This window comes from Octopus bimaculoides, chromosome Z, assembly GCF_046866305.1.
Source record: "Octopus bimaculoides isolate indiv1 chromosome Z, ASM4686630v1, whole genome shotgun sequence".
Taxonomy (NCBI): Eukaryota; Metazoa; Mollusca; class Cephalopoda; order Octopoda; family Octopodidae; genus Octopus; species Octopus bimaculoides.
In genome coordinates this window covers 30,886,276-30,912,550 of record NC_142944.1, presented here as the reverse complement: position 1 = coordinate 30,912,550, position 26,275 = coordinate 30,886,276, and the positions used below count along the sequence as shown (strand labels likewise).

At 36.9% G+C, this 26,275-nt stretch overlaps 1 protein-coding gene across 2 annotated transcripts in view; it reads right to left on the bottom strand.

Annotated features, from left to right (window-relative positions):
* LOC106868341 (dynein axonemal assembly factor 6) overlaps positions 1 to 26,275 on the bottom strand; it is a 104,447-nt gene that overhangs the window by 54,440 nt on the left and 23,732 nt on the right. For both annotated transcript variants that reach the window (XM_089365081.1, XM_089365082.1), the window contains exons 2-3: positions 12,460 to 12,567; positions 5,798 to 5,873 (exon numbers count right to left, since the gene is read on the bottom strand). In XM_089365081.1, coding sequence (XP_089221207.1) covers positions 5,798 to 5,873; positions 12,460 to 12,543 — 160 coding nt within the window. In that variant the 5' untranslated portion in view covers positions 12,544 to 12,567. The remainder of the gene's footprint in view (positions 1 to 5,797; positions 5,874 to 12,459; positions 12,568 to 26,275) is intronic.

Here is a 26,275-nt window from a genome sequence, read left to right as displayed (position 1 = left end):
CAGTTCAACAGTATCATATGGATCCAAGGACTACACCAAACTCTAATGTCTTCTTTAGCTTGGTCTCTACAGCTGGATGCCTTTTCCAATGCTAACCACTTTACATCATGTATTGCATGGTTTTTCCAAGCCACCAATACTAGTGAGATCACCATGCAGCTGGCATATATTACCACAAGTGAAGGTGGCTTTATGCTAGAAGATGAGAGGAAAGGCCTGAGCAGAACAGATTTCTTGCTGTTGAAGACAGACATGGTTATTTGTATTTTAAAAGAAAGGGTGGAGGAGATCAGGGTGGAACTAGGAAGAGATAAAAATAGTGATGATAAGGTACAAAATGAGTGTAAGTGAATGGGGTCAAAAGAACCAGATGTGTGGATGGGTGAAAGATGCAAGGTTGTATGGGAGATGGAGTGTATATAATAATCATCCTTGTTTAACATCCACTTTCCATGCTGGCATGACATGGAGCTGGTTAGCAGGGAGCTGTCCAGACTCCAACTGTCTGTTGTGGCATGGTTTGTAATGGCTAGATGCCTTTTCTAATGCCAACCACTTAACAGAGTTTGCTGGATGCTTTTTACATGGCATGGTTGCATTTACACAGGACTGGCACAGGTGCCTTAATGCAAAAGATAAGTTTTTAGGAGTGGATGTAGTGAACGGTAGATGTAGTGAACGGTGGATGTAGTGAACGGTGGATGTAGTGAACAGTGGATGTAGTGAACGGTGGATGAGGGATATGGGAGGAATCTAATGACAGCATAAATAATGTGACTTTGTGGTAAGAAGTCTGCTTCCCAGCCACATCATCCTACTGCATGTCACCTACAATAGCCTCAGGTCAACCAAAGCCTTGTGAGTGGATTTGGTAGCTGGAAACTGAAAGAAGTCTGTCAGACAGATAGATATGAGTTTGTCTTGGTGTTTATGTTTGTCTCCCACCACTGCTTGACAGCTGGTGTTGGTTTGTTCACATCCACAAATTTAGTGGTTCAGCAAGACGTGCTGATAGAGTAAGTATCAGGCTTTGGAAACATACATAGTGAGGTCCAATGGCTGAAACACTGAAATAAGTACAAGATAAAAGATAAAAGATATATATATATATATATATATATATATATATATATATATATATATATATATATATATATATATGTATATATGTATATATATATATATATATATATATATATATATATATATATATATATATATATATATATATACACATATATAAATATATAATAATATAGATTTAATCAAAAGATTAAATGTGGTACTTAAAATGTTTGAGGCACCAAAATTTGGTAGGGTAAAACCAAAAACAAAATCAAAAGATTTGGTGAATAAAATTTGAGGAAAAGCAACAAAAATTCAAAAGGTTATAGCAGTACGTACATTTCGTACAAACTTCATTTATTTATGTAGTGAGAACACCACATAAGATGTGCAATGAAAATGTACTCCTCAGTTGCATAATGGAAGTTCATTTCAGAAAGTCATTTTGTAGATGTGTGCAAATACAAGAGTAGGAGATGAAGAAAATACCATCTTGACTGGGCTGTTAATCAACAGCCCTATTGATTAACAGCCCAGTCAAGATGGTATTTTCTTCATCTCCTACTCTTGTATTTGCACACATCTACAAAATGACTTTCTGAAATGAACTTCCATTATGCAGCTGAGGAGTACATTTTCATTGCACATCTTATGTGGTGTTCTCACTACATAAATAAATGAAGTTTGTACGAAACGTACATACTGCTATAACCTTTTGAATTTTTGTTGCTTTTCTTCAAATATATATATATATATATATATATATATATATATATATATATATATATATATATATATATATATATATATATATATACAATACTGAATACATGTACACAAGGTATGTGTTTCGCTAGTTCATGGGTAGGTTGTGCTTATAGGGGTAAGAGAATATATTCTCATCAATTTGCTTGGTGTTAAAACACCTAGAAGTCATAATCAAGTGAGATAACTCACATCTGGAACTATTCAAGAGTGATAGATATCAATGTTTTGTCATTTTTGTGACTTGTCAATACTACATATCCAAAACAAGGACCAATACAAGCTAAATCACTGTCTTTAATTATATACAAAAGTGTGTAAGAACCAATTGCTGGTATGTCCCAACATTGCATACCACAGAAAAAATTCAAATATGAGTTAAAAGCAGCTTGACAGATATAAACAAATCAAACACACATACACAAGGTATGTGTTTAGCTAGCGTGCGTGTGTGTGTGTGTGTGTGTGTGTGTGTGTGCACGCGTATGTGTGCATATATATATATATATATATATATATATATATATACACACACACATATATGCATACATAAATATATATGGTTCAGGGCTCAGTCCCACTGCGTGGCACTTTGGGCAAGTGTCTTCTACCATAGCCTCAGGCTGATCAAAGTCTTGTGAGTGAATTTGGTAGATGGAAATTGAAAGAGGTCCATTGTGTATATATATATATATATATATATATATATATATATATATATATATATATATATATATATATATATATATATATATATATAGGGAGAATTCACAAAAAACAAAAGATGAAGACAGGTGGTGTAGAAAACAAACAGATTAGTATAACATAGATATATGTATATATATCTATGTGTGTGTCTTTGTCTCTGCATTTGTCCCCCTCCCCCACTGCTTAACAACCAGTGTTGCTATGTCTATATCCCCATAACTTAGTAGTTCAGCAAAAGATACTGATAGAATAAGTACCAGGATTTTAAAAATAAGTACTGGGGTTGATTCATTCAACTAAAAAATCAAAGTGGTGCCCCAGCATGACCACAGTCTAATGACTGAAACAAAAGATAAAAGATATACAACCAGCGTGATGTTCTGTTGCCTGTACCTCTCTCTCTCTTTCTCTCTGCTTCACTCTCTCTGCTTCACTCTCTGCACCACTATTTCCCTCTCTCCCCCCTCTCTCTGCATCACTACTTCTCTCTCCCCCTCTCCCTCTTCGACTCGTACGTGACCCTAACTCTATATAACCAGTTCAATTTCCAACTTCAATTTCCATCCTAATTCGTCTTCAAATCTCTCTGCTGACAGAACTACGACGAAGCTCTCTTAGCTCGCGGTATGCCCGCCCTCCTACCCTCCCACCCCCTCCACCAGTACCGGCCCTCCAACCCCCTTTGGAAACTTAGTTATTATTCTATTGGTCTCTTTGCTGAACCACTAAGTTACAGGGACGTAAACACACCACCATCGGTTGTCAGGCGATGTTGGGGGGACAAACACAGACACACAAACACATACACACATATATATACATATACGACAGGATTCTTTCAGTTTCCGTCTACCAAATCCACTCACAAGGCTTTGGTCGGCCTAAGGCTATAGTAGAAGACACTTACCCAAAGTACCACGCAGTGGGACTGAACCCGGAACCATGTGGTTGGTAAGCAAGCTACTTACCACACAGCCACTCCTACGCCTATAGTGTGTACTCTACTTTGCTAAATATTTCCAGGATTTCAGTTCAACTATGTAGCTGAAGATTTCAATAGCTCTCCTCTGTTGGGTTAACTTGGAGTAGTCCCTCTTTCTATTACATATTCTCTCCATTCAGCAGCCTTTCATAGTCACATTTGCATGCCTCCTTCTCGTAAGTATCAATGATGATGACTACAATACTAATATTATCTACATAGTTTTCACCAACCTGATTAACATTGACACACTGTGTTAAAATCTAGAACACCTAATGCTTTTAGCTTCTATTCTAACAAAATAGACCTGAAATTTAGCACCTCTTCTATTTCCCAGATATTGTTCCCTGTTCACCCTTTCTTCCACTTTTTTTCTACACCTGTCCAATAACTTTTTATGTCCTATCACCAACCTTCCACCATGTCATCTTCACAAGTTCACTGCAACAAGTTATCTCATAGAGGCATCCACTTTCTTCTTATTACTTTTCTGAACTTTTATCAAGCAGTGGAATCAATTGAGTCTGTCTACGTCTATCCTAAGGCTGCCAATCACTCATCTATATTGATTGGTACATCTTTAGAATTCAAATCACTTTCATGTCTAAGAGCTAATCATAAGTGACAGCAAATAAAATAATAATAATTATTATTATTATTGAGTGAGAGAGCAGCGTATGCCATCAAAGTGACACTGGAGTACAAATAAACAAAGCTCAATATGCCCATCATGACTATCCTTCTGATAAAGGTATACAAGGCACATACATCTCAACTGTATGTGCATGACACAGTGATCTCATATCAAGTTAAACAGCACATGACCTTAGAGGTGGGGCCTAGTTAGAGTTTTCTTCAGGTCAAGTAGCCCATCCTACTCAAAAGGTCCCTGAATAAGGGTTGTTTAAGGATGATGAATGAAACACTCATGTTTCCAGAGGTGAATTATCCCAACTCCAAAGAATTCCTCTCAACACATGACTATGATGCTCCCTCACTACTTCTGCTCATGATCAGAGATGCACATATCGTCAGCCACCAAGGGACATGCTCAACTGGTTTAAGGTCAAACAACTGACATGCAAATCTGTGGTATTGAGCAGAATATTTGCTGTGGCCTATCTTTTTATACCAAGACGAAACAATGTATATGATAACACTTCCAATCAGTTAAGATCAAAAGTCATGAGAGTCACTGCTTGGTACTGCATCAGGGCATTCATTATTATTATTATTATTATTATTATTATTATTATTATTATTATTCCAGCAAGGTTGACTCTGCCTTTCATCCTTTCAGGCTCAATAAATTAGGTACCAGTGAAACACTGAGGTCAATGTAATTGGCTAGTCCCCTCCTGCCAAATTTGAGATCTTGTGCCTCCAATAGAAAGGATTATTGTTGTTGTTGTTATGACTACCACCACCATTATTATTTGTATCTCATCTGTTAACCCGAAATCAGACTCACTACCTCATGATTGTGAGCCCGACTCTCTAATCACTGAGCCACACACCTTCATCATGCTATTTATTGTGTGATATATTACTGGTAATACTTCAGTAGTGGGATAGATGGCAAAATTGAAGAACTCCATTGAAAGTTGAACTCAAGTGAAACTAAATCATTGATCTAAGAAATGCCTGGGTGAACACATTATTAAAATGGTTACTTCACATCTCCATGGTTTCAGGCAATGCTTCCTCTAATTTTTGGCTGTGGGTGCATGCAGAAAGTTGCAAATTGTACAAATTTTGGCTTTCTTTACAAGTAACCATCACAAGAATTTTTTAAAAATCCAATTTTATCTTGAAAACTTTGTATGCACACATTTTTTTCTTTTGTGCACAAATTGTAAAACATGTGCATGCATACACAAATGCACAGTTTAGAGAGAACACTGATTTCATGTAAAATCCCACTGCACAACACTTCATGCAAATGTTTTCTACTATTAGGGCAACAAAAGCCTTTTGAGTGAAATTTCATAAGAAGAAACTGTAAGGAAGCTTGTTGTAATGAGATAGTCCATGTTATATGTTATAGTGTAGAAGACATGATTTGTCACCAATTTTAACACCACCACCTGGTCCTTGTGTGTTGTTCATGCAAACATTCACCCCAAGGCTCCAGTCAAAAAGGATGACTCCCCTCCTAACCAATTTCCTATCTCAAAGGAAATGAAAATAAGGTCAGTGGGCAAACAGTCTTCTTTGGCAAATACATGAAATAATAAAAAGAAAAAGAAAATAATAATGTTCATAAAGAATTTTAACCTTTTTCAGCAGTGCCATCTTTGGAATTCTTTTCTGGGCCAATGTGACCAGGACCATATGAATAGTCACTACATACCTAGAATTAAGATAGAATCACAATGTCAGTAAAGGTTCCTCCAGAAATCTAACTTCCAGAAGTAAACATACCCACACAGCAAATACACACGCACACGCACACACACACACACGCACACACACACACACACACACTTGCATATATTATGTGTATATATTGTGTGTGTGTATATATATATAAAGATAGATAGATAAGGCCGGTCTATGGGATTATCCGGGATTTCACGTCCATAAAGTGCTTAGCTTTACACTGTATCATCAGACCCCAAAACCTGTTGGCACATGGCCTCTGTAGTAAGTGGCCTATCTAGAAAATGGAGGAGGAAAAGACTTCATTATTCTATAACCACAAGAGAATGTCTCCCTTTGGCTGTTATTCGTGATTGATTCTGTTATTGTGTGGATTCCGGGATGCCAGGTTAAGGGAGTCCTTTAATATCCTCGCCTGTTTGGCTATGCCCAATTTACAATGCTTGGCCCTGTTTATGTAAGGACCTGGATTTTCTGAGATTCTCCATGATATTATATGTAGAATTCCTTTGTTCTTCAGCTGCCATACATGGCTGGTTAATGATGTAGCATATCTCCTCTCTGGTATCTTGAAAGAGGATTTGTGGGTGGAGAGGTGTTGCTTGAATATGTTACCGGAGCATCCAATGTATCTCGGTGCACGAATCGTGGCGATGTTGTCTCTGCTGGTATTGATGCTGCTGCTACTGCTGTTGTTGGTACCAGTGTTGTTGGTGTTGTTATTGGCATCATTAAAGGTGGCGATGGTATTGGTGTTGTTACTACTGGCATAGTAACAGAGGCGATTATGAATAACAGCCAAAGGGAGACAATCCTCTGTTGTTGACATTAACGAAGTCTTTTCCTCCTCCATTTTCTAGAGAGACCACTTGCAACAGAGGCCATGTGCCAATAGGTTTTGGGGTCTGATGATACACTGTAAAGCTAAGTGCTTTGTAGGTGTGAAACCTAGGGTTATCCCATAGATCGCCCTTGTCTATCTTTATACTACACTGCTCTATAACTTAGAATGTGCTTCTTTTTTTGGATTTATGATTTACCAACAATATATATATATAAAGAAAATTGAACACATACACAAGGTGTGAATGCAGTTAGTTTGTGGGTTGGCTGCATTTTTAGGCATAAGTAAATATATTCTCAATGCATCTGGTGTTAAAACACCTGGATGTAGGTCAAACATATAATTATGTGTGTTTGTGTGTGTGTGTGTGTGTGTGTGTATATATATATATATCCTCATAAGCTCATCCCACCACACCCCAACACACTCCTACTCTACCTTCCCACTCCACCCCATCCAATTCCTTACACCCACCACCCACCCCTACCCACATACCCCACCCTACCCACATACCCCTACCTCTACCCCACACTCCACCCATGCCTTCCCCACCTCCCAACACCCTCACATCACACCACACCAATACCCTCGCATCACACCACGCACACACTACAACTGACCAACTACTTTCTCCCTTTCTCCCTTCCCCCATTTTCACACTACATACGTCAAGATCACCAGCAGTCTACCTCCCACACACAGCCCCTCGTTCCCGATCACCGTTTGTTATCTCCCCCTTTCTTAGCTCTCCTGAAATAAGAATTTCTAACTTCCGGTCAGTCATTGTTATGATCGGCCATTATTATGATTGACCGTTGACTGAACACTATTCAATTTTTTTTCTCCGTGTTTTTCTCCTTGTCTCCATATTCTTTCTGTTGAAGAGCGTAGCTCGAAACGTCAAAGACTTTCCGTATTCCCGAGCGTCATACTAATATATACTTTTGTTATTTACACCACCTGTCCTCGTCTGTTGTTATTTTTTGTATATTCTCCCATATATATATATATATATATATATACATATAGGTACAGTTGTCACTAAAGTAATGGAAGTGCTAGTAAGCACCAGCATTGCAAGAAATAAGAGACAAAACAACTCTTTGCCACATGAGAGCACTTTTCTAACAGCTGACAAGGAAGACAGTCCTTTTAGCCAAATGAATCAACACCTGTACTTATTTTTTAAGCCTGGTACTTATTCTATCAGTCTCTTTTTCCGAAAATGCTAAGTTACAGGGACATAAACACACCAATATTGGTTGTCAAGCAGTGATGGGGGAACAAACACAGAGACAAAGACACACACACACATAGATATATATACTTATATATATACAACGGGCTTCTTTCAGTTTCCGTCTACCAAGTCCACTCACAAGGTTTTGGTCAGCCCGAGGTTGTAATAGAAGACACTTGCCCAAGGTCCCACACAGCCACTCCTGCACCTATATATATATATATATATATCATCATCATCATCATCATCGTTTAACGTCCGCTTTCCATGTTAGCATGGGTTGGACAATTTGACTGAGGACTGGTGAAACCGGATGGCAACACCAGGCTCCAATCTAATTTGGCAGAGTTTCTACAGCTGGATGCCCTTCCTAACGCCAACCACTCAGAGAGTGTAGTGGGTGCTTTTACGTGTGACCCGCACGAAAACGGCCACGCTCGAAATGGTGTCTTTTATGTGCCACCCGCACAAGCCAGTCCAGGGTCACTGGCAACGATCTCACTCGAAAATCCTACGGGAGACAGTCAGGCGGTACTGGCAACGGCCACGCTCAAAATGGTGCATCTCATGTGCCACCCGCACAAGAGCCAGTCCAGGGGCACTGGCAACGATCTTACTTGGCTTGCCGGGTCTTCTCACGCACAGCACATTTCCAAAGGTCTCGGTCAGTAGTCATCGCCTCGGTGAGGCCCAATGTACGAAGGTCTTGTCTCACCACCTCAGCTCAGGTCTTCCTGGGCCTACCTCTTCCACGGGTTCCCTCAACTGTTAGGGTGTGGCACTTTATCATACCTGTGGGTAGTTTAAACTTGATTATTATATTCTGATAGCTTTCATTACTAAGTGACATACTCAGCAGTAGAGTTGTGTGCTCTGAAAGTATAATAATCAGATGGGATGGAGAAAGGTCATGGAGTTATTAAGTCTGCTGACAATGAAAGTCATCTCCCTCAAGATGAAGAGCAGATTGTATGATGCTTATGTCCAAACTGCAATTTACAGTAAACTGGCCACATTTACAGCATACTGGTCACTAGAAAAATGATTATGTCATTGCTATGTCTTCAGTGATCACACATGCACACACATATACACAAGCAAAAAAGTATTAAAAATGCAGGTGAATACTTTATAAGCACTCTGTCAGGAGACAAATTGGCTAACTAAATTCTCCATTGAAAGCCATTGTAACCTACACCAGCTGTAAAATTTACTTTCTGTTCTCATGTACAACAAAGTGCAAATGTATTGAGATAAAAGTTGGGCATAAGAGGAATTAAACGTTGCATGCAAGAGAGAAAATTACGTTGGTTTGGACATGTGATGCATATGAATAAGGACAGCTGCATAAAGAAGTGCTGATCACTGAAAGTGAATGGTACCCATGGAAGAGGGAAACTCAGGAAGACATGGGATGAAGTGGTAAAGACAGATCTCAGGAAGTTGGGCCTCACAGAGGAAATGACAATGGACTGAGATGTCTGGCAATATGAAGTTCTTGAGAAGATCTACCCGCATCAGCAAAACTGAGTTCTAGAAGCACTGTGTTCCAACCACACTTAACAGAAAATCTTCTCACAAACTCTACCACAACAAACCAAACTATGTTTCTACATCTCTTCTCTTCCTTACATTTCTGCTTCATGTAATATGATTACTCCCACTCCCCAATCCTGTCCTCTTGGCCTGTATCATTGCTCTCTGCTTGTCCTCGACCTGTGTGCTCCACCCACACATAAGAAGAAAACTCTTCCCTCACCCTACCCCAACAAACCAATCTACACTCTACATCTCTTCTCTTTCTCATATTTCCTCCTTCATACTATGCATAGCTCTCACTCCCAAATCCTGCCCTCACACCTTTGTTCCTCTGTATCATTGCTATCTGGTAGCCCCACTAACTCTATATATACCCAGGTCTTTCGCCACTTACTCATACTCTTTAATCATACTCCCTTCGCAATATCCTGCCACTTATATTATGGCATTTGAACCTCAAGGGTATGCCCTGGCACTTGCCACTATCTATATCTCTCTCTTCCTTTATTCAACCATCCCATTTATATTCTGATCCCCATTCCTTGTGAGTATGCCCAGCATTTTGCCCCCATCCCTATCCTGCTGTCTCCCACACTCTCTCCTTCTCCTGCACTTCCCTCAGGTTGGTAACAATGGTGTGCTGTAGCACACCTCTTTCTGTCTTCATTCCTGATCTTTCTCTCTCCAACCAGGTAACCTTGTACTTCTACAGCAAGACACCTGTATCTGTCTCACTATAACTTTTTCCTCATCACCTCCTCCAATGCCTCCTCCCCTATTAAAAAGTTTTTTTTTTATGTTTTGCAAGGTACTTGGTGACCTTGTCAGTGCAGGTGCCACTTAAAAGTATCCAGTCCACACTGTAAAGTGGTTAGCATTTGGAAGGGCATCCGGCTGTAAAAATTTTGGCAAAACTGACCTTGCCTGTGCTTGTGCCATGTAAAAAGCACTAAGACCACTCTGGTTGATTTCATGAAAGGCATCCAGCTGTGAAAATGTTGCCAAAACAGTCACAGAAGTCTGGTACAGGCTTCAGCCAGGCTGGCTCCTGTGGAACCATCCCACTCATGTTAGCATGGAAGGTAGACATTAAACGATGATGATGATGTCTGTTCAATTATTGCATAGCAGAATTTTGAAATGTCAACCAATTTGAAACACGTGTAAGTAAGGGATTAAAGAATATATAATTCTCCATTTTTTGTGTTTTCCTTTATTCATTTATTTATCTATGTATGTATGTAAATATAAAAACTATACATATGTATAGATACACACATATATACATATCCATGTGTGAATGTGTATGTGTGTGTATATAAACACACAAACACACACACACACACACACACACACACACACACACACACACACACATATATATATATACATATTTGTGTGTCTGTGTTTGTCCCCCAACCATCGCTTGACAACTGATGTTGGTGTATTTACATACCCATAACTTAGTAGTTCAACAAAAGAGACCAATAGAATAAGTACTAGGCTTACAAAGAATAAGTCCAGGGGTGATTTGTTCGACTAAAGGTGGTGCTCCAGCATTGCCACAATCAAATGACTGAAACAAGTAAAAGAATATATATATATATATATATATATATATATATATATATATATATATATATATATATATATATATATATATATATATATATGTTGTTGTACTTGGGGATGGTCATATTGCCAGTTTAGCCAATAAAAACACACGCACTGTATATTTGGTGTTAATTTGCTTCAGCTTTATATTACATTATATTACATTAATCCTATTTCGGCCAGAGTTCTTTCGTCACACTTCTGTGACCTCATCAGTGGTCCTTTGCTTTCTTCTTTCTTATGTGTGTCCCACCTTGCTAACTATCAGCCATTTTGTGTTTTGTATTCCTATTGTATGTGTCTGCGCATGCGTATCCCTCAATGTGTGTCTATGTTTTTGTAAGTGCATGTGTGTGTATGGGGAGTGCCTGTATTATCTATATCCTCTGTTAATACATGTTCGCTTGTTTTTGTTTTTATTTATTTATTTGTTCATGTGTTTATATCTACTTTTTTTTTGTATTTAATTTAATTTTGTTAACGTATGTAGTATTTAATTCCATTTGTTTATCTATGTATTGTATTATATTTTGTTCATATTGTTATTGGTTTATGGGGAACGTATTGCCATATGTTGTGGTTTGTGGTTTGTTAGGGGTGTGTGTCAGTGTGCCATTCCAGTTTCCTATTCAGGCTAGGTTTATCTTCTATTATGTGTGTAGCTTCTGTAATTTGTCTAAGTGCTGCGTCTCTGCTATGTGTGGATAAGATTTTAATTTCTATGTTGTTGAGTGAGCCTCCATGTTCTTGCTCAGCGTGCTGGTACAGAACTGATGAGCTCTTCCCTTCCTAATTTGGCCTCCTAATTCCCCAGATTTCAATCCAATGGACTATTACATGTGGAGCATTGCTGAGAGAGAGGTCAATGAACACACCCATAAACCAAAGATTCTTTGAATGCTGCCATAGTCAGACTAATGTCCAAAATGAACCAGGACCACTTGATTCAAGCATGGAGAAGATTTAAATCTCATATAGAAACTGTTGTTGAAGCTGAAGGAAGTTATATTGAATAACATTATAGAAAAGAAGGTTTATTATTATCCTCATAGCATTTTTTGATAAATAAAATTATCTGTTTTTTATAAACATAAATCTGTCCTCAAATATCATATGCAATCTGTATATATACATACATACATTCATACATATATACATACATATATATATATCCACAAACAATTTACATATGTGCACACATATATACATATATGTGTGTATGTGTCTATGCATGTGCATGTACATGCATACATGTATATATACTTGACTGTATGTGCAAGTGTATACGTGATAATTACTGATAATTGAATGAGTACTTACAATATCTGTGTCACTATCGCTGTCTTCAGCAGGTTCCCTCAGCAGATTAGCCAGTGCTCTAATATCACACTGTTGGAAAGCCATCTCAGGATTGCCAAATTCCTTGAACTTTTATAGAGAGAAACCAATAAATTAATAAGAGGAAGGAAGGGAGGGAGGGAAGGAGGAAAGAAAGAAAGAAAGAAAGAAAGAAAGAAAGAAAGAAAGAAAGAAAGAAAGAAAGAAAGAAAGAAAGAAAGAAAGAAAGTAAGAAAGAAAGAAAGAAAGAAAAAGAGAAATTGTATGCATGTGTATTAATGATGGATTCTCTCATCATGAACAACAAATGAGGGATTAGTAAAATAAAGCGGAAACTATGTATCTCTTGGGGTCTTGCAAACCTTTTAGCAAATGGAACAAGCTGAGGACTCAGTTTGCTTAAATGCTTGTGTTTTCTTGATTTGACAGCAAGGCCTGCTTTGCTTCATGCCACGAAACCACAATGACAAGTAAGGTTTCCATTTAGAGGAGCAGCATTTTGCCAGCAGGCCTTTCAATTTAATGCATGATATATGGATTTAACTAATCCATTGGTACTGACAAAATAAATTATTATTCCATGATGTTGGCTGCCCAAAGTTCATAATCTTATGAATATTAACTAGTGAAATAAATATGTAGGCGCAGCCTGACAGCAGCTGCCTAAATTAACTGGCAGTGGAATCGTTCCACCATTCCGTTCACGGCAGGATGGTAACTTGTGGTGTGGATGTGCTGAACTCTGAGCAATCTCGAAAGCTCACGGAACAGACAAGCTTCAAATTGGCATCCACAATCAGTAGAAATTCTAGAGGGTACTCCAAAGCAAGATATCCATTCGGAGATGAGTGCTCTGGTGATCATTTCCATGGAAATGTCCACAAGGGAGATGGCTTCAGGTCATCTGGAGAAGCAGTCAATGCAGGTCAATATATAAGTAGATCTGCAACTGACCGGCCAAGGACCAACCAAGTCAATGTGTATGTGATGGAACTTGGTGTCCAGTGGCTGGAAGTGCCCAAGGGATGCTTATACATGATGATGCACCTTGGAACACTGACATGGTAGACAGGCACGTGACCAAGCAGTAATAGACTGACGCCAGAAAAAGTGGGCTGAGATAAGCTTTGTGTGTCCACAATGCCGGGGTGTGACAATGAATGCAGTGCTTCAAAAACAGCACGACGGTGATGTTCAGGAATGAGGAGTCACCATTTTAGATGGTATCATTCTCACTGTGAAGAAGCCATCTAATGATGACTCTGTTCAGAAGGCTGTAATAAGTCATTCGATAAAGAAACACAGTACAATGAATTCATAGAACGAAGCTGTAATTTTATATACTTTTACTTTTGATCTCAAATACATACAAGTTGAATGATAATGGAAAGAGTTCATAAGTGAAGGGCCATGTTCATCTTCTGTGTACTATCTCATGTCTGCTAGCTGTCTACATGTTTATGAGAGCCAGTCTTCACGGTCTGGTATCTTGACTAGAAAGAGAGGAAGACGCTCTGTGTGCCCTCTAGTGGCCAGCTAATTTAGGCAGCCACCATCAGGGGAGATAACTGCACCTACAAATATATTCCTCTCATACCTCCTGACTTTAGGCAGATTGTATGATGCTTATATACAAACAACCATGCTACATAGCAGTGAAACATGGGCTGTGACCACTAAGGACATGCATAAACTTTAAAGAAATGAAGCCAGTATGCTTTGCTGGATGTGCAATGTCAGTGTGCATATACAACAGAGTGTAAGCACCTTGAAAGAAAAGCTGGGCATAAGAGGCATCATATGTGGTCTGCAGGAAAGACAACTGCACTGGTATGGTCAGGTGATGGATATGGATGAGGACAGCTGTGTAAAGTAGTGCTAATCTCTAACTTTAGAGGGAACCTGTGGATGAGGTAAACCCGGAAAGATATGGAATGAGGTGGTGAAGCATGATCTTTGAATATTGGGCCTCACAGAGGCAATGACTAGTGACCGAGACCTTTGGCAATATACTGTGCTTGAGAAGACCCATCAAGCCAAGTGAAATTGTAGTCATGGCCAATGCTGGTGGCACATAAAGAGCAGCCATCAAAAGTTGGGCCTCACAGAGGTGATGACAAGTGAGCAAGACTGTTGGCAATATGTTGTGCTTGAGAAGACTCATCAAGACAAGTGAAATCATTGTTGTGGCTGATGCTGGTGTCACATAACTGGCACCCATGCCAGTGGCACATAAAAAAAAGCACCCATTATACTCTTGGAGTGGTTGGCATGAGGAAGGGCATCCAGCCCTAGAAACCATGCCAAATTAGATTGGAACCTGATGCAGCTCTCTAGCTTACCAGTTTCAGTCAAACCATCTAACCCATGCCAGCATGGGAAGCAGATGCTAAATGATGGTGTGTGTGTGTGTGTGTGTGTTTGTGTGTGTGTGTGTGTGCACATGCATATCAAAATATGCATCTAAACTTCACAACATTAAATACAAAACAATTCTGAATCCAAGATTTTCTTCAAATAGCCGATTTACAGAACCATAAATTCTACTCTTGTAAACAAAATTTGTAAAAAACATATATTTGTCATTTATATGACTATCTGAATGGCCATTACACTGTAAAATTCATACAAAATCAGTGTAAGACACACACACATGGAGTATAAGCAAGATGTAATGCACACATATGCATGCACACACATACATACATACATACAAACATACATACAAACATTCATACATACTAATGTAGACACGTACATACATTCATACAAACATACACTTATGCATGCATACATACATACATACAGACATACATACACACATACATACATTCATACATGAATACATACATGCTTGTACATATGTACATACATGCATGCATGCATGCATGCATACATACATACGTACGTACATACATACATACATACATACGTACATACATACATACATACGTACGTACATACATACATACATACATACAAACATACATACGTACATACATACATACATACGTACATACATACATACATACATACATACATACATACGTACATACATACATACATACATACATACATACGTACGTACATACATACATACATACATACATACATACGTACATACATACATACATACATACATACATACATACGTACGTACATACATACATACATACATACATACATACGTACGTACGTACATACATACATACATACGTACATACATACATACATACATATGTACATACATACATACATACATACATGTATGCATGCATACATAAGTAACACAAGCATGGCTCTGTGGTTAAGAAGTTTGTTTCTGAAATCAAATTCTATCTGTAGATTCTATTAAATTTTGGAAGTGAAGAGACCAGTCACAGAACCATTAAAAAAAATGGTCCAGTTAATCCTTTGATGATGAACTATACCATACTGAAACTCCTGGTAAAATAATATGTGTATTCTCAGGTCTGCAGTTGTGGTGGTTAATTGAGCCATTTAATTTCAACGTATCCTCATCACTCCACAGAACCTCTATTGCAACATGTGCAGCTTCTGCACATCTTGTCAAGCAGCCCTCACAAAACTTTACTCTTCAGTCTGGACCATCTTCATTGAGAGTATGGACTATTTTGGGAATGTAACTTTTCCAATGACAGTGCTTCAAATTGTGATGGTCTTATTTCACTTGGGCTTGCTGCAACAATTTGTCATGCCAAGCATTCAATACTTTAAAGATATGAAGTTTTATTTCCAACAAGATTGAACACGTCCACACTATTATAGTAATGTAAGGGTCCAAATTTGATGAGATTTTGCCAAACAGTTGGATTAGACAAAGAGGTTCAGTTGACTGTCTCTTGCACTCACCAGATTTCAATCTTCTAGATTTTCTTTTATAGTGATACTTAAAAGATAAAGTTTACAGCACAAAATTGGAGCAGTCAGTGAAATGAGGCCAACTATTGAATGAGAATGTGTACTAATACCAAAAAAGAAATGTTTTTTGATGTTAGCAATTACATTGCTTCAAGTTAGCAGCAGTATCTGGACCAGAACAGTCATCAGTTTGAAAATAAATGTCCATAAAATAATTCATTTCTGCCTGTCTGCTTGTTTGTTTTTGTGTGCGCATGTGTGTGTGTGTGTGTGTGCATACATGTGTGTGTGTGTGTGTGCATACATGTGTGTGTGTGTCAAAAGCATTGAAAAATTATAATTGCATCATATCTCTCTATCTTATCTATTTATCAATCTATCTAATTGTATATGTGTCTGTGTGTTTAAATATCTATATATATCCCGTAACTTAACGGTTCGGCAAAAGAGACCGATAGAATAAGTACTAGGCTTACAAAGAATAAGCTCTGGGGTCGATTTGCTCGACTATAAAGGCGGTGCCCCAGCATGGCCGCAGTCAAATCTGAAACAAGTAAAAGAGTAAAAGAGTATACATACATACATACATACATACATACATACATACATACGTATGTACGTATGTACGTACATACATACATACGTACGTACGTACGTACATACGTACATACGTACATACATACATACATACATACATACATACATACATGTACGTACACACACACAAACATACATGCACAAATGTATATATTAGCTAAAAAAAAAACGTAGCTTAATTGTATTGTGTTGATATGATTCACTCACTGAAGGGTGTATTGTATCCCACCCAGATAAACAAGTTTGAGTTGCTGTTGCTCATGTTGTTGTTGGTGGTGGCAATTTAGTTGTTATTGTTGTATTTACTAACCAAAGCATAAAACATCCATTAAAATATTTAGCATTTCAAGCATAACACTCAATATGCATCATTCAACAACTGACAGGTTAAATGAATGGTAATGTCACACCTGGTGCCTCAGCATAGAAGAAACCAAGCCAATGAAGGTGTCTATATTGTAGTTGTCTCGACCTGTCCATTGAATCTAGCTTTACTGTCTTACACAGAAAAAAAGGATATGCTGGATAAAGCATATCCTGGGTTCCCAACAAACAAGGAAAGGATGGGATGGTCATGAGTGGAATGCATTTCATAATAGACCTTCTTGATCAAGGAATAAATAACAGCAATGTAAAAGAAACAATCGAAGGGAGGCAATGCACTGCAGTGACTCTACTTTACTCACGTAACAACTAAATCCCCCCCCCCTGTCTGCTATCTTTACAATAGACAGTGTGAGGCAGTGATGGTTGTCTAATATAACAGCCAAATCTCCCTCAACAAACTATCTTTAAAATAGTGATAAATGCATTTTGAACCAGAGACGAAACTTTTATATAATCATCTGTTTCTTATTCAAAGTAACAGCAAAATTTCCCCTTCACAATGCCCCTTTTATAATCTTTAACAAAGGGACTACATAATCAATGATGGAACTTATGTGTAGTAATTTTACCTATTCGATGTAACAGCCATAACTACATCTCCTTATATATATATATATATATATATATATATATATATATACACACACACACAGGATGTCCACATAGTCTGGGTACGTGGGGATTAACACATACTTTAAGAAATTATTATTTCTTATATTTAATTGTTTATGCTATGATTTTATGTACTCCATATACCCAGACTTTGTGGACACCGTGTATATATATATATATATATATATATATATGAGAGCTTATATGCCCCTTTGTCAGACTATTTTCCTTAGTCATTGCATGGTGATCACTATAAGCTTTAAGCTTATATAAAATACCATTATTATTGACAGGATTGTAAATTCAGCGCTGTATAAAAAAAGACCATTTGTACTGAAAGCATATATATGTGTATATATATAGGTTATGAGAGGTAATGGTGTCAATAAGACCCAAAGTGTCAGGTAATGCTGAGTAAGTGCTATGGACAGACTATAGTTAAGCTCCTGGTTCAGTGATTATGCGAATGAGGAGTCCAACGTAGGTCATATATCAACATGTGTATATATATAACAAAAATTTTCAGAATGAGATAAAAATCCAAGGCTGTGAAAGATTTTAGAACATTTATAAACAGAAGGTCTTACAGCTGTTTCCAGGATATTTTATATATCCCTTCATCGGAGACGATTTGAGAAAGTGGTTAAGCAATAGTTATTCTAGATAAGATATGAAATAGAGAGTGAAGTGGAGGAATGAAAATAGACGTGAGATATCTCACGTCTATTTTCATTCCTCCACTTCACTCTCTATTTCATATCTTATCTAGAATAACTATTGCTTAACCACTTTCTCAAATCGTCTCCGATGAAGGGATATATAAAATATCCTGGAAACAGCTGTAAGACCTATTTATAAATGTTCTGAAATCTTTCACAGCCTTGGATTTTTATCTCATTCTGAAAATTTTATATATTTATATATATATATATATATATATATATATATATATATAAAATCAAAATAAGCAACAAGGATTTTAAAGATGGTTACAGTACACACGTTTCATGCTACTCCATTTATTTAAGTAATGGAGTTAAATAAATTAAATAAATGGAGTAGCATGAAACGTGCGTACTACAACCATCTTTAAAATCCTTGTTGCTTATTTTGATTTTTTGATCACCTAGTTTTTGGAATGGTTTTTATATAATACCATACCATACTATATTCTGGTGCCTAAACATAAGTACCATATTCAATTTTTGAATCTAAATCTAAACCTTATATATATATATATATATATATATATATACTTTATTTAAAAGCAGCAGAAATATAACAAAAGACTGTTACTCTTTTGTTATATTTCTGCTGCTTTTAAATAAAGCATATTACTCTACCTCTGGTATTTTAGTACTCTTTTTTCCACTTTGTTGTGCATTTTATGTGCTTACTCCGGTATATATATATATATATATATATATATATATATATATATATATATATATATATATATATATATATATCATCATCATCATCATCATCGTTTAACGTCCGCTTTCCATGCTAGCATGGGTTGGACGATTTGACTGAGGACTGATGCAACCGGATGGCTACACCAGGCTCCAATCTAATTTGGCAGAGTTTCTACAGCTGGATGCCCTTCCTAACGCCAACCACTCAGATAGTGTAGTGGATGCTTTTACGTGTCACCTGCACGAAAACGGCCACACTCGAAATGGTGTCTTTTATGTGCCACCCGCACAAGAGCCAGTCCAGGGGCACTGGCAACGATCTCGCATATATATATATATATATATATATATATATATACACACACACACACACACACACACACACACACACATACATACAGGCATTGCTCAAGATTTGTCTGTTCAAATTTCATACACCTCAGTCTTTCAAAATCTCAAGACGTGCAAATCTAAAATGCATAAATTTTGAGGATTGCCTGATGTGAAAACATTTTCATTCTCTACCCTTATTATAAGTTGCACTATGTAAGCAGACAAAATACATTACTGACTTTAAGCTAGAAGATAGGGGGACGTCATTATATTCAAGAGTCTATTGTACTCAAATGGATACAGTATATCTATTTTTTTCCTTACTTCATAATTAATTAATTCTAATATTTTTATGCTCACCACATCGAATACGTTATCACTCACTTGACTAGTATTTACACAGTACATTAGTGCTTTTATTTACACCCCCATTATGTTCTGTGTTCAAATGCCACCAAAGTCTGTTTATCTTTCACATTTTTTGGAGTCAATCAACAACAACAACATCAACATCATCATCATCATCATCATCATCACCATCATCACCATCACCACCACCACCACCATCTTTCTATATGCATGTTCTATGTTGACATGGGTTGGATGACTTGACAGGATTCGATGGGCCACAGGATTGCATCATACTCCAGTTTCAGCTTCAGCATGGATTCTATGGCCGAATGCCCTTCCTAACGCCAATCACTTTACAGTCTACACTGAGTACTTTTGACATTGCACCAGCACTAGTGATGTTGCTGTGCAACTTGCAAGACCACAAACCCCAAGGACGGTGGGGTGGATTTATACCTGAATTGAGATAATAGTGTGAGAGAAGGGAGTCAGTCAATAACTGAAATATCTTTCTATCCAGGATGGGTAAAATTCCAAAGATCCATGGACAAGTTCTCTCCAGCGGTCTTTGTCCCCCATCATTGCTGCCATGTCCTGTGTCTCTCAGAGACCAGTGTCTATCCTTAGGACATCAACATATGTCATCCTCGGTCTCCCTCTTCTAGTGTGTCTGTGTATTCAATAATATTAATATATTAGTCATATACTGCAAACCAATTCAGTCAACAACATCCTTTTCCCAATGAATTTGTTGTATTGTGATATTGCACAATAAGCACAATTGTTTCTTGTTTCTGACATACAGGGTTTTAACCTCGGGTTTTCATTTTCAATCAAGATGTTCAGTCATAAATCACTTTGCACTGTTGAACAATAAATATGGCTGCTAACACATCAATATTTAAACCTTTTGATACCAACTCACCTGAAACCATTGCTCCTGGTTTTATGTTACAACCTTCTTATTTTATAGTGATCTAAATTAAAACTTCCCATCAAAATTTTATACTAGTTTATCTTCCAAACAAAGCTATTTTACAAAATATTGTTCATGCTTTTCAAAATTAGTTGAAGCAATGATAGTATATTTCAATGGAAACACAATAACACAAGGGTTAAAGTGATCTAAATTAAAACTTTCTCAAAGTAATTTATGTTCTCAAAACCAGCTTTTAATTATGACCAAATTGTTACTAAATTCTTTAGCATTTTCAAAGTTAACTAAAACAAAGGCAGTAGATTTCAAGAGAAATATAGTAACAAAGAGGTTAACCATTCTAGAGCATGGTGCATGTTTCATTCTGGATTTTATATGTGTATGTGTGTGTGTATGTGTATATATATATATATATATATATATATATATATATATATATGAATCTGTGTTTATCTAGTTATTTTTATTTTGGTGAACAATAGCATTTTTAGCTACGGGATTTCATTACTCTAATTTCTGGTTCATATATGTGCACTTATACATACACACACACACACACACACACACACACACAAACACACACATATATATACATGCATATAAGTGCATGCACAACTCATACACACATATGCACAAACACACATACACACACACAGTATGGGTTTCTGCACAGTTTCCCCTCACAAGGTTATCAACTTGCGACTATAATAGAAGACAATTACCCAAGGCCCTACACAGTGAGGCTGAACATAGATGAGCACATGATTGCAAAGTAAAAACTCTTAAGCTTACAATCATAATGTTTATTTCATTCAGTATATCTCCTGGTAACATTCATTACATCTAGTTTCAGAACTACTATAAATGTTACAAACATGTTTAAGCAATCTTACAATCTATCCCACATTTGTGTCATCATCATCATCATTGTTACCACCACCACCACCACTGCCAACACCAATGTGCTGTAAACGTTCCACTGGCACGAGTGCCAATCAGGCAGTACTGTCATCGGCTACGTCAACGATTTTGATTTGATTTTCACTTGGGCTGGTTACACCCACTGTCATAGGCCACAGGCTATGGTCTCACTTGGCTTGTCAGGTCTTCTCAAGCACAGCATATCTCCAAAAGTTTCGGTCATTAGTCATCGGTAAGGCCAAATGTTCGAAGGTCATGCTTCACCACCTCATCCCAGGTATTCCTGGGTCTACCTCTTCCACAGGTTCCCTTTACTGCTAGGGTGTGACACTTTTTCACACAGCTGTCCTCATCCATACGCAACATATGACCATACAAGCGCAGTCGTCTCTCTTGCACACCACATCTGATACTTCTTAAATCCAACTTTTCTCTCAGGGCATTTACACTCAGACATTACACTGACATTACACATCCAGCGGAATATACTGGCTTCATTCCTTGCAAGCTTATGCATGTCCTCAGCAGTCACGGCCCATGTTTTACTGCCATGTAGCATGACTGTTTGTACACATGCGTCATACAGTCTACCTTTTACTCTGAGCGAGAAGCCTTTTCTCACCAGCAGAGGTAGGAGTTCTCTCAATTTTGCCCAGGCTGTTCTTATTCTAGTAGCTACACTTACAGAGCATCCACTTCTGCTACTGATTTGGTCACCTAGATAATGGAAGCTATCAACTGCTTGTAGTTTTTCTCCTTGGAATGTGACAGAAGCTGTTCTCTGCACATTTTCAGTGTTTATAGCACATGAGCATTTGCCACATACAAAAAATATCTTCCCAGTTAGCCTTCCTTTGATATTGCTGCACCTCTGATGTGTCCATAGCTTACACTAGTTACATCTTATGGAGTTTCAACCTACGCCTTTTCTACAGATTCAGCAGGGCCATCTACCTGAAGGGATTTGTGGTTTGTCTGCCTTTCTACTTATTAAGACTTTGGCTTTAGCTAAGTTGACTCTATATATATAAATATATATATAGAGTATTATATATATAAATATATATAAGTATATATATAGAGTATTATATATATATATAAATATATGTGTATATATATATATATATATATATATATATATATATATATATATATATATATATATATATATATATACACACATATGTATAGAGTATTATATATATATATTTTATCCCATAAAATAAAAAGAAATAATTTGAAAATTGGTTATGAAACACATGTAGACATTTTATTATCCTTATCTTATGATATTTACTTTGTATTATATTATACTTATTTATTGTGCTTTTACTTATTAAGTTTTCTATATGTGACAGTGGATTTTCATCAATGAGTTCATGAAACTTGGTTCTTTTCCCTAAAACTATATACATATACATATATATATATACATATATATATATATATATATATATATATATATATATATATATATATATATATATATATATATATGTATGCATACATATATATATATATTTAGGAAGGGCATCCAGCTGTAGAAACTCTGCCAAATTAGATTGGAGCCTGGTGTAGCCATCCGGTTGCACCAGTCCTCAGTCAAATTGTCCAACCCATGCTAGCATGGAAAGCGGACGTTAAACGATGATGATGATGATGATGATGATATATATATATATATATATATATATATATATAGTATCATATAATAATAATAACATATATATATGCATATATACATACGTATATGTACATACATCTATATGTATATATATATATATATATGTGTGTGTGTGTGTGTGTGTGTGTGTGTGTGTGTGTGCATATGTGCACACAGGACATCATGAAACATGTTCAACAAATAAGTACGAAGCATGAGTACATCATAGAACATGAACTATTCTTTCGAACAACAAAAGACACAAATGGAAGACAAAACAAACAACATAAAGAACGACCCTTCATCAGTTGTTGGCTGTTTTACTAGTCTCGCATTTCAAGCATTTAACAACAAAATATATATATATATATAGTATCATATATATATATATATATACAGGGTGTTTCAAAAGTCTATGTCACATTCTAAGAACTCTTATATCATGAACCACAAATGGTAGCAGGATTGAACTTGTACCATTTAAAAGCTAAAAGTGTCAAATTTTCTTCTGTTAATTTTAATTTAATCTAATTTTGTTTTTTTGTCTCTTCAGATCAAGTAATATCATTCATAAAACAAGAAAAGTTATTTTGCAACCTAGAATATGCTAAAACTGAATCATGGACATATGTCTCAAAGCAAATTTCATACAGCGTTTATCAGACATTCCATTTTGAATTGGTATGCAAAATTTAAGAAGGAGCAGTGTTTGTGCCCAACAAAGAGAACAGGAAGTCCCTGTGCAAAATTCATGGCAAACAGGTTCATCAGTGTCCTTCAACTGTTGAACCAATTGCAGCTTGTATGGTGTGAACTGCAGCCGTCTCCTTAAGATGCCCCAAACAGTTGTTGATGGGATCTAAAGTTCTCAACCGGCTATTTTGACTGATTTCTGGGGGCTGTACTGGAAGGCTTGCCGAACTTGTTGTACCATATCATCTGAAGTTGAGGGGCATCCTGTTCTCTTTGCTGGGCACAAACACCCCACCTCCTTAAATTTTGTGTGCCAATTCAAAATGGAACGTCTGTCTGGTGCCTGCTTGGTAAACATTGTATGACATTTGCATTGAACACGTGTCCATGATTCAGTTATAGCATACTAGGATACAAAATGACATCATTTGATCTGAAAAGAGACAAAAAACAAAATTTAATTTAATTTAATTAATTAAATTTAAATTAAATTAACAGAAGAAAACTTGACACTTTTAGCTTTTAAATGGTACCAGTTTAATCATGCTACCATTTGTGGTTCATGATATAACAGTTCTCAGAATATGACATAGAGTTTTGAAACACCCTCTATATATATAACAATAAAGGTGGTTAGCAGCAATTTAAAACCAACAAGGAAATAATTTACCATCACTAAGAGTGACAATGGTGCAGTGAGCACCAGCATTGCTAGAAATAGGAGTCATAAACTCCTTAACCACAAAAGCAAATAGTCTCTTTGTATTGACAGGAAAGAAAACCCTCCCCACTCTGAACAAGATGCATTAAGTTAGCATGCTAATTTCGTATAAAAAATTAATACTCATCTATAATGCTCACTCCATCACAGCTGGTAGAGGCCAACTCACCCTATCAATATTATGGAGAATGTCACTGGAATCAGTGACTGATGTCACAAAATGGCAGTGTGAAAATTATAAAATAATCAAAGAGGCTAGCAGTAATTGAAAACCAACAAGGAAATTGTGATACAGAGTAGCTGTGTATCACTACTAATCATATGCAAGTGAGAAAGGTGAGAGACAGGTAAGAGAGGTGTCTATGTAAGCACAGACACCACCTATCAGGGTGACATAAAATAGTAAGTGTAGCCTGTACCAGTGAGATGGGCTGGTGATTGGTGTCTGAGAAGAATAGGATGCATGGCTTGTGTGTGAGTACAAGACATTGAGTGAGATCTAGATTGGAATGAATATATTCATGTAAAAAGCACCTCTCAAGCATTGGGCCTCACAGAAGCAATGACAAGTGACAGAGACCTTTGGCAATATACTGTACTTGAGAAGAAGACCCATCAATCCAAGTGAAATCATTGTCGTAAAAGATACTTGCGTCATGCAAAAGCAGCCATTGCACTCTCAGAATGATTGGCGTTAGGAAGGGCATGTAGCAGTAGAAATCACAGCAAATCAGACTGGAGTCTGATGCAGCCTCTCAGCTTACCAGCCCTGGTCAAACCATTCAACCCATGCCAACATGGACATCAGACATTAAATGATAATGATGATGATGATGATCTATATATATATATATATATATATATATATATATATATATATATATATATACACATATATTCATTTATATTGTATCTATCTATCTATCTATATACATATACATAGAGATGTATACATACGTTTGTATACGTATGTGTGTGTGTACTAGGTGCGTTCAAATAGTATAAGATTATTTTTTCCCGACAAAACTAATATCACGTGGGCAACATCATTTTGGGATGCGGTGACGCACCCGTCTAGTGTATGCCTGAAAACTTTCACACCCGTAAACTGCGTCAGTTCCTTGCTGTTGCACCTAGGGTACAGATATGTAGTGCACATTCGTTGAATTTTCGTTTTCACCGAACACATCGAGCAGAAATATATTGGCATCAAGTTTAGCGAAAAGCTTGGTGATACTCAATCTCACACCATACACAAGATTCAGCAGGCCTTTGGTGATGAT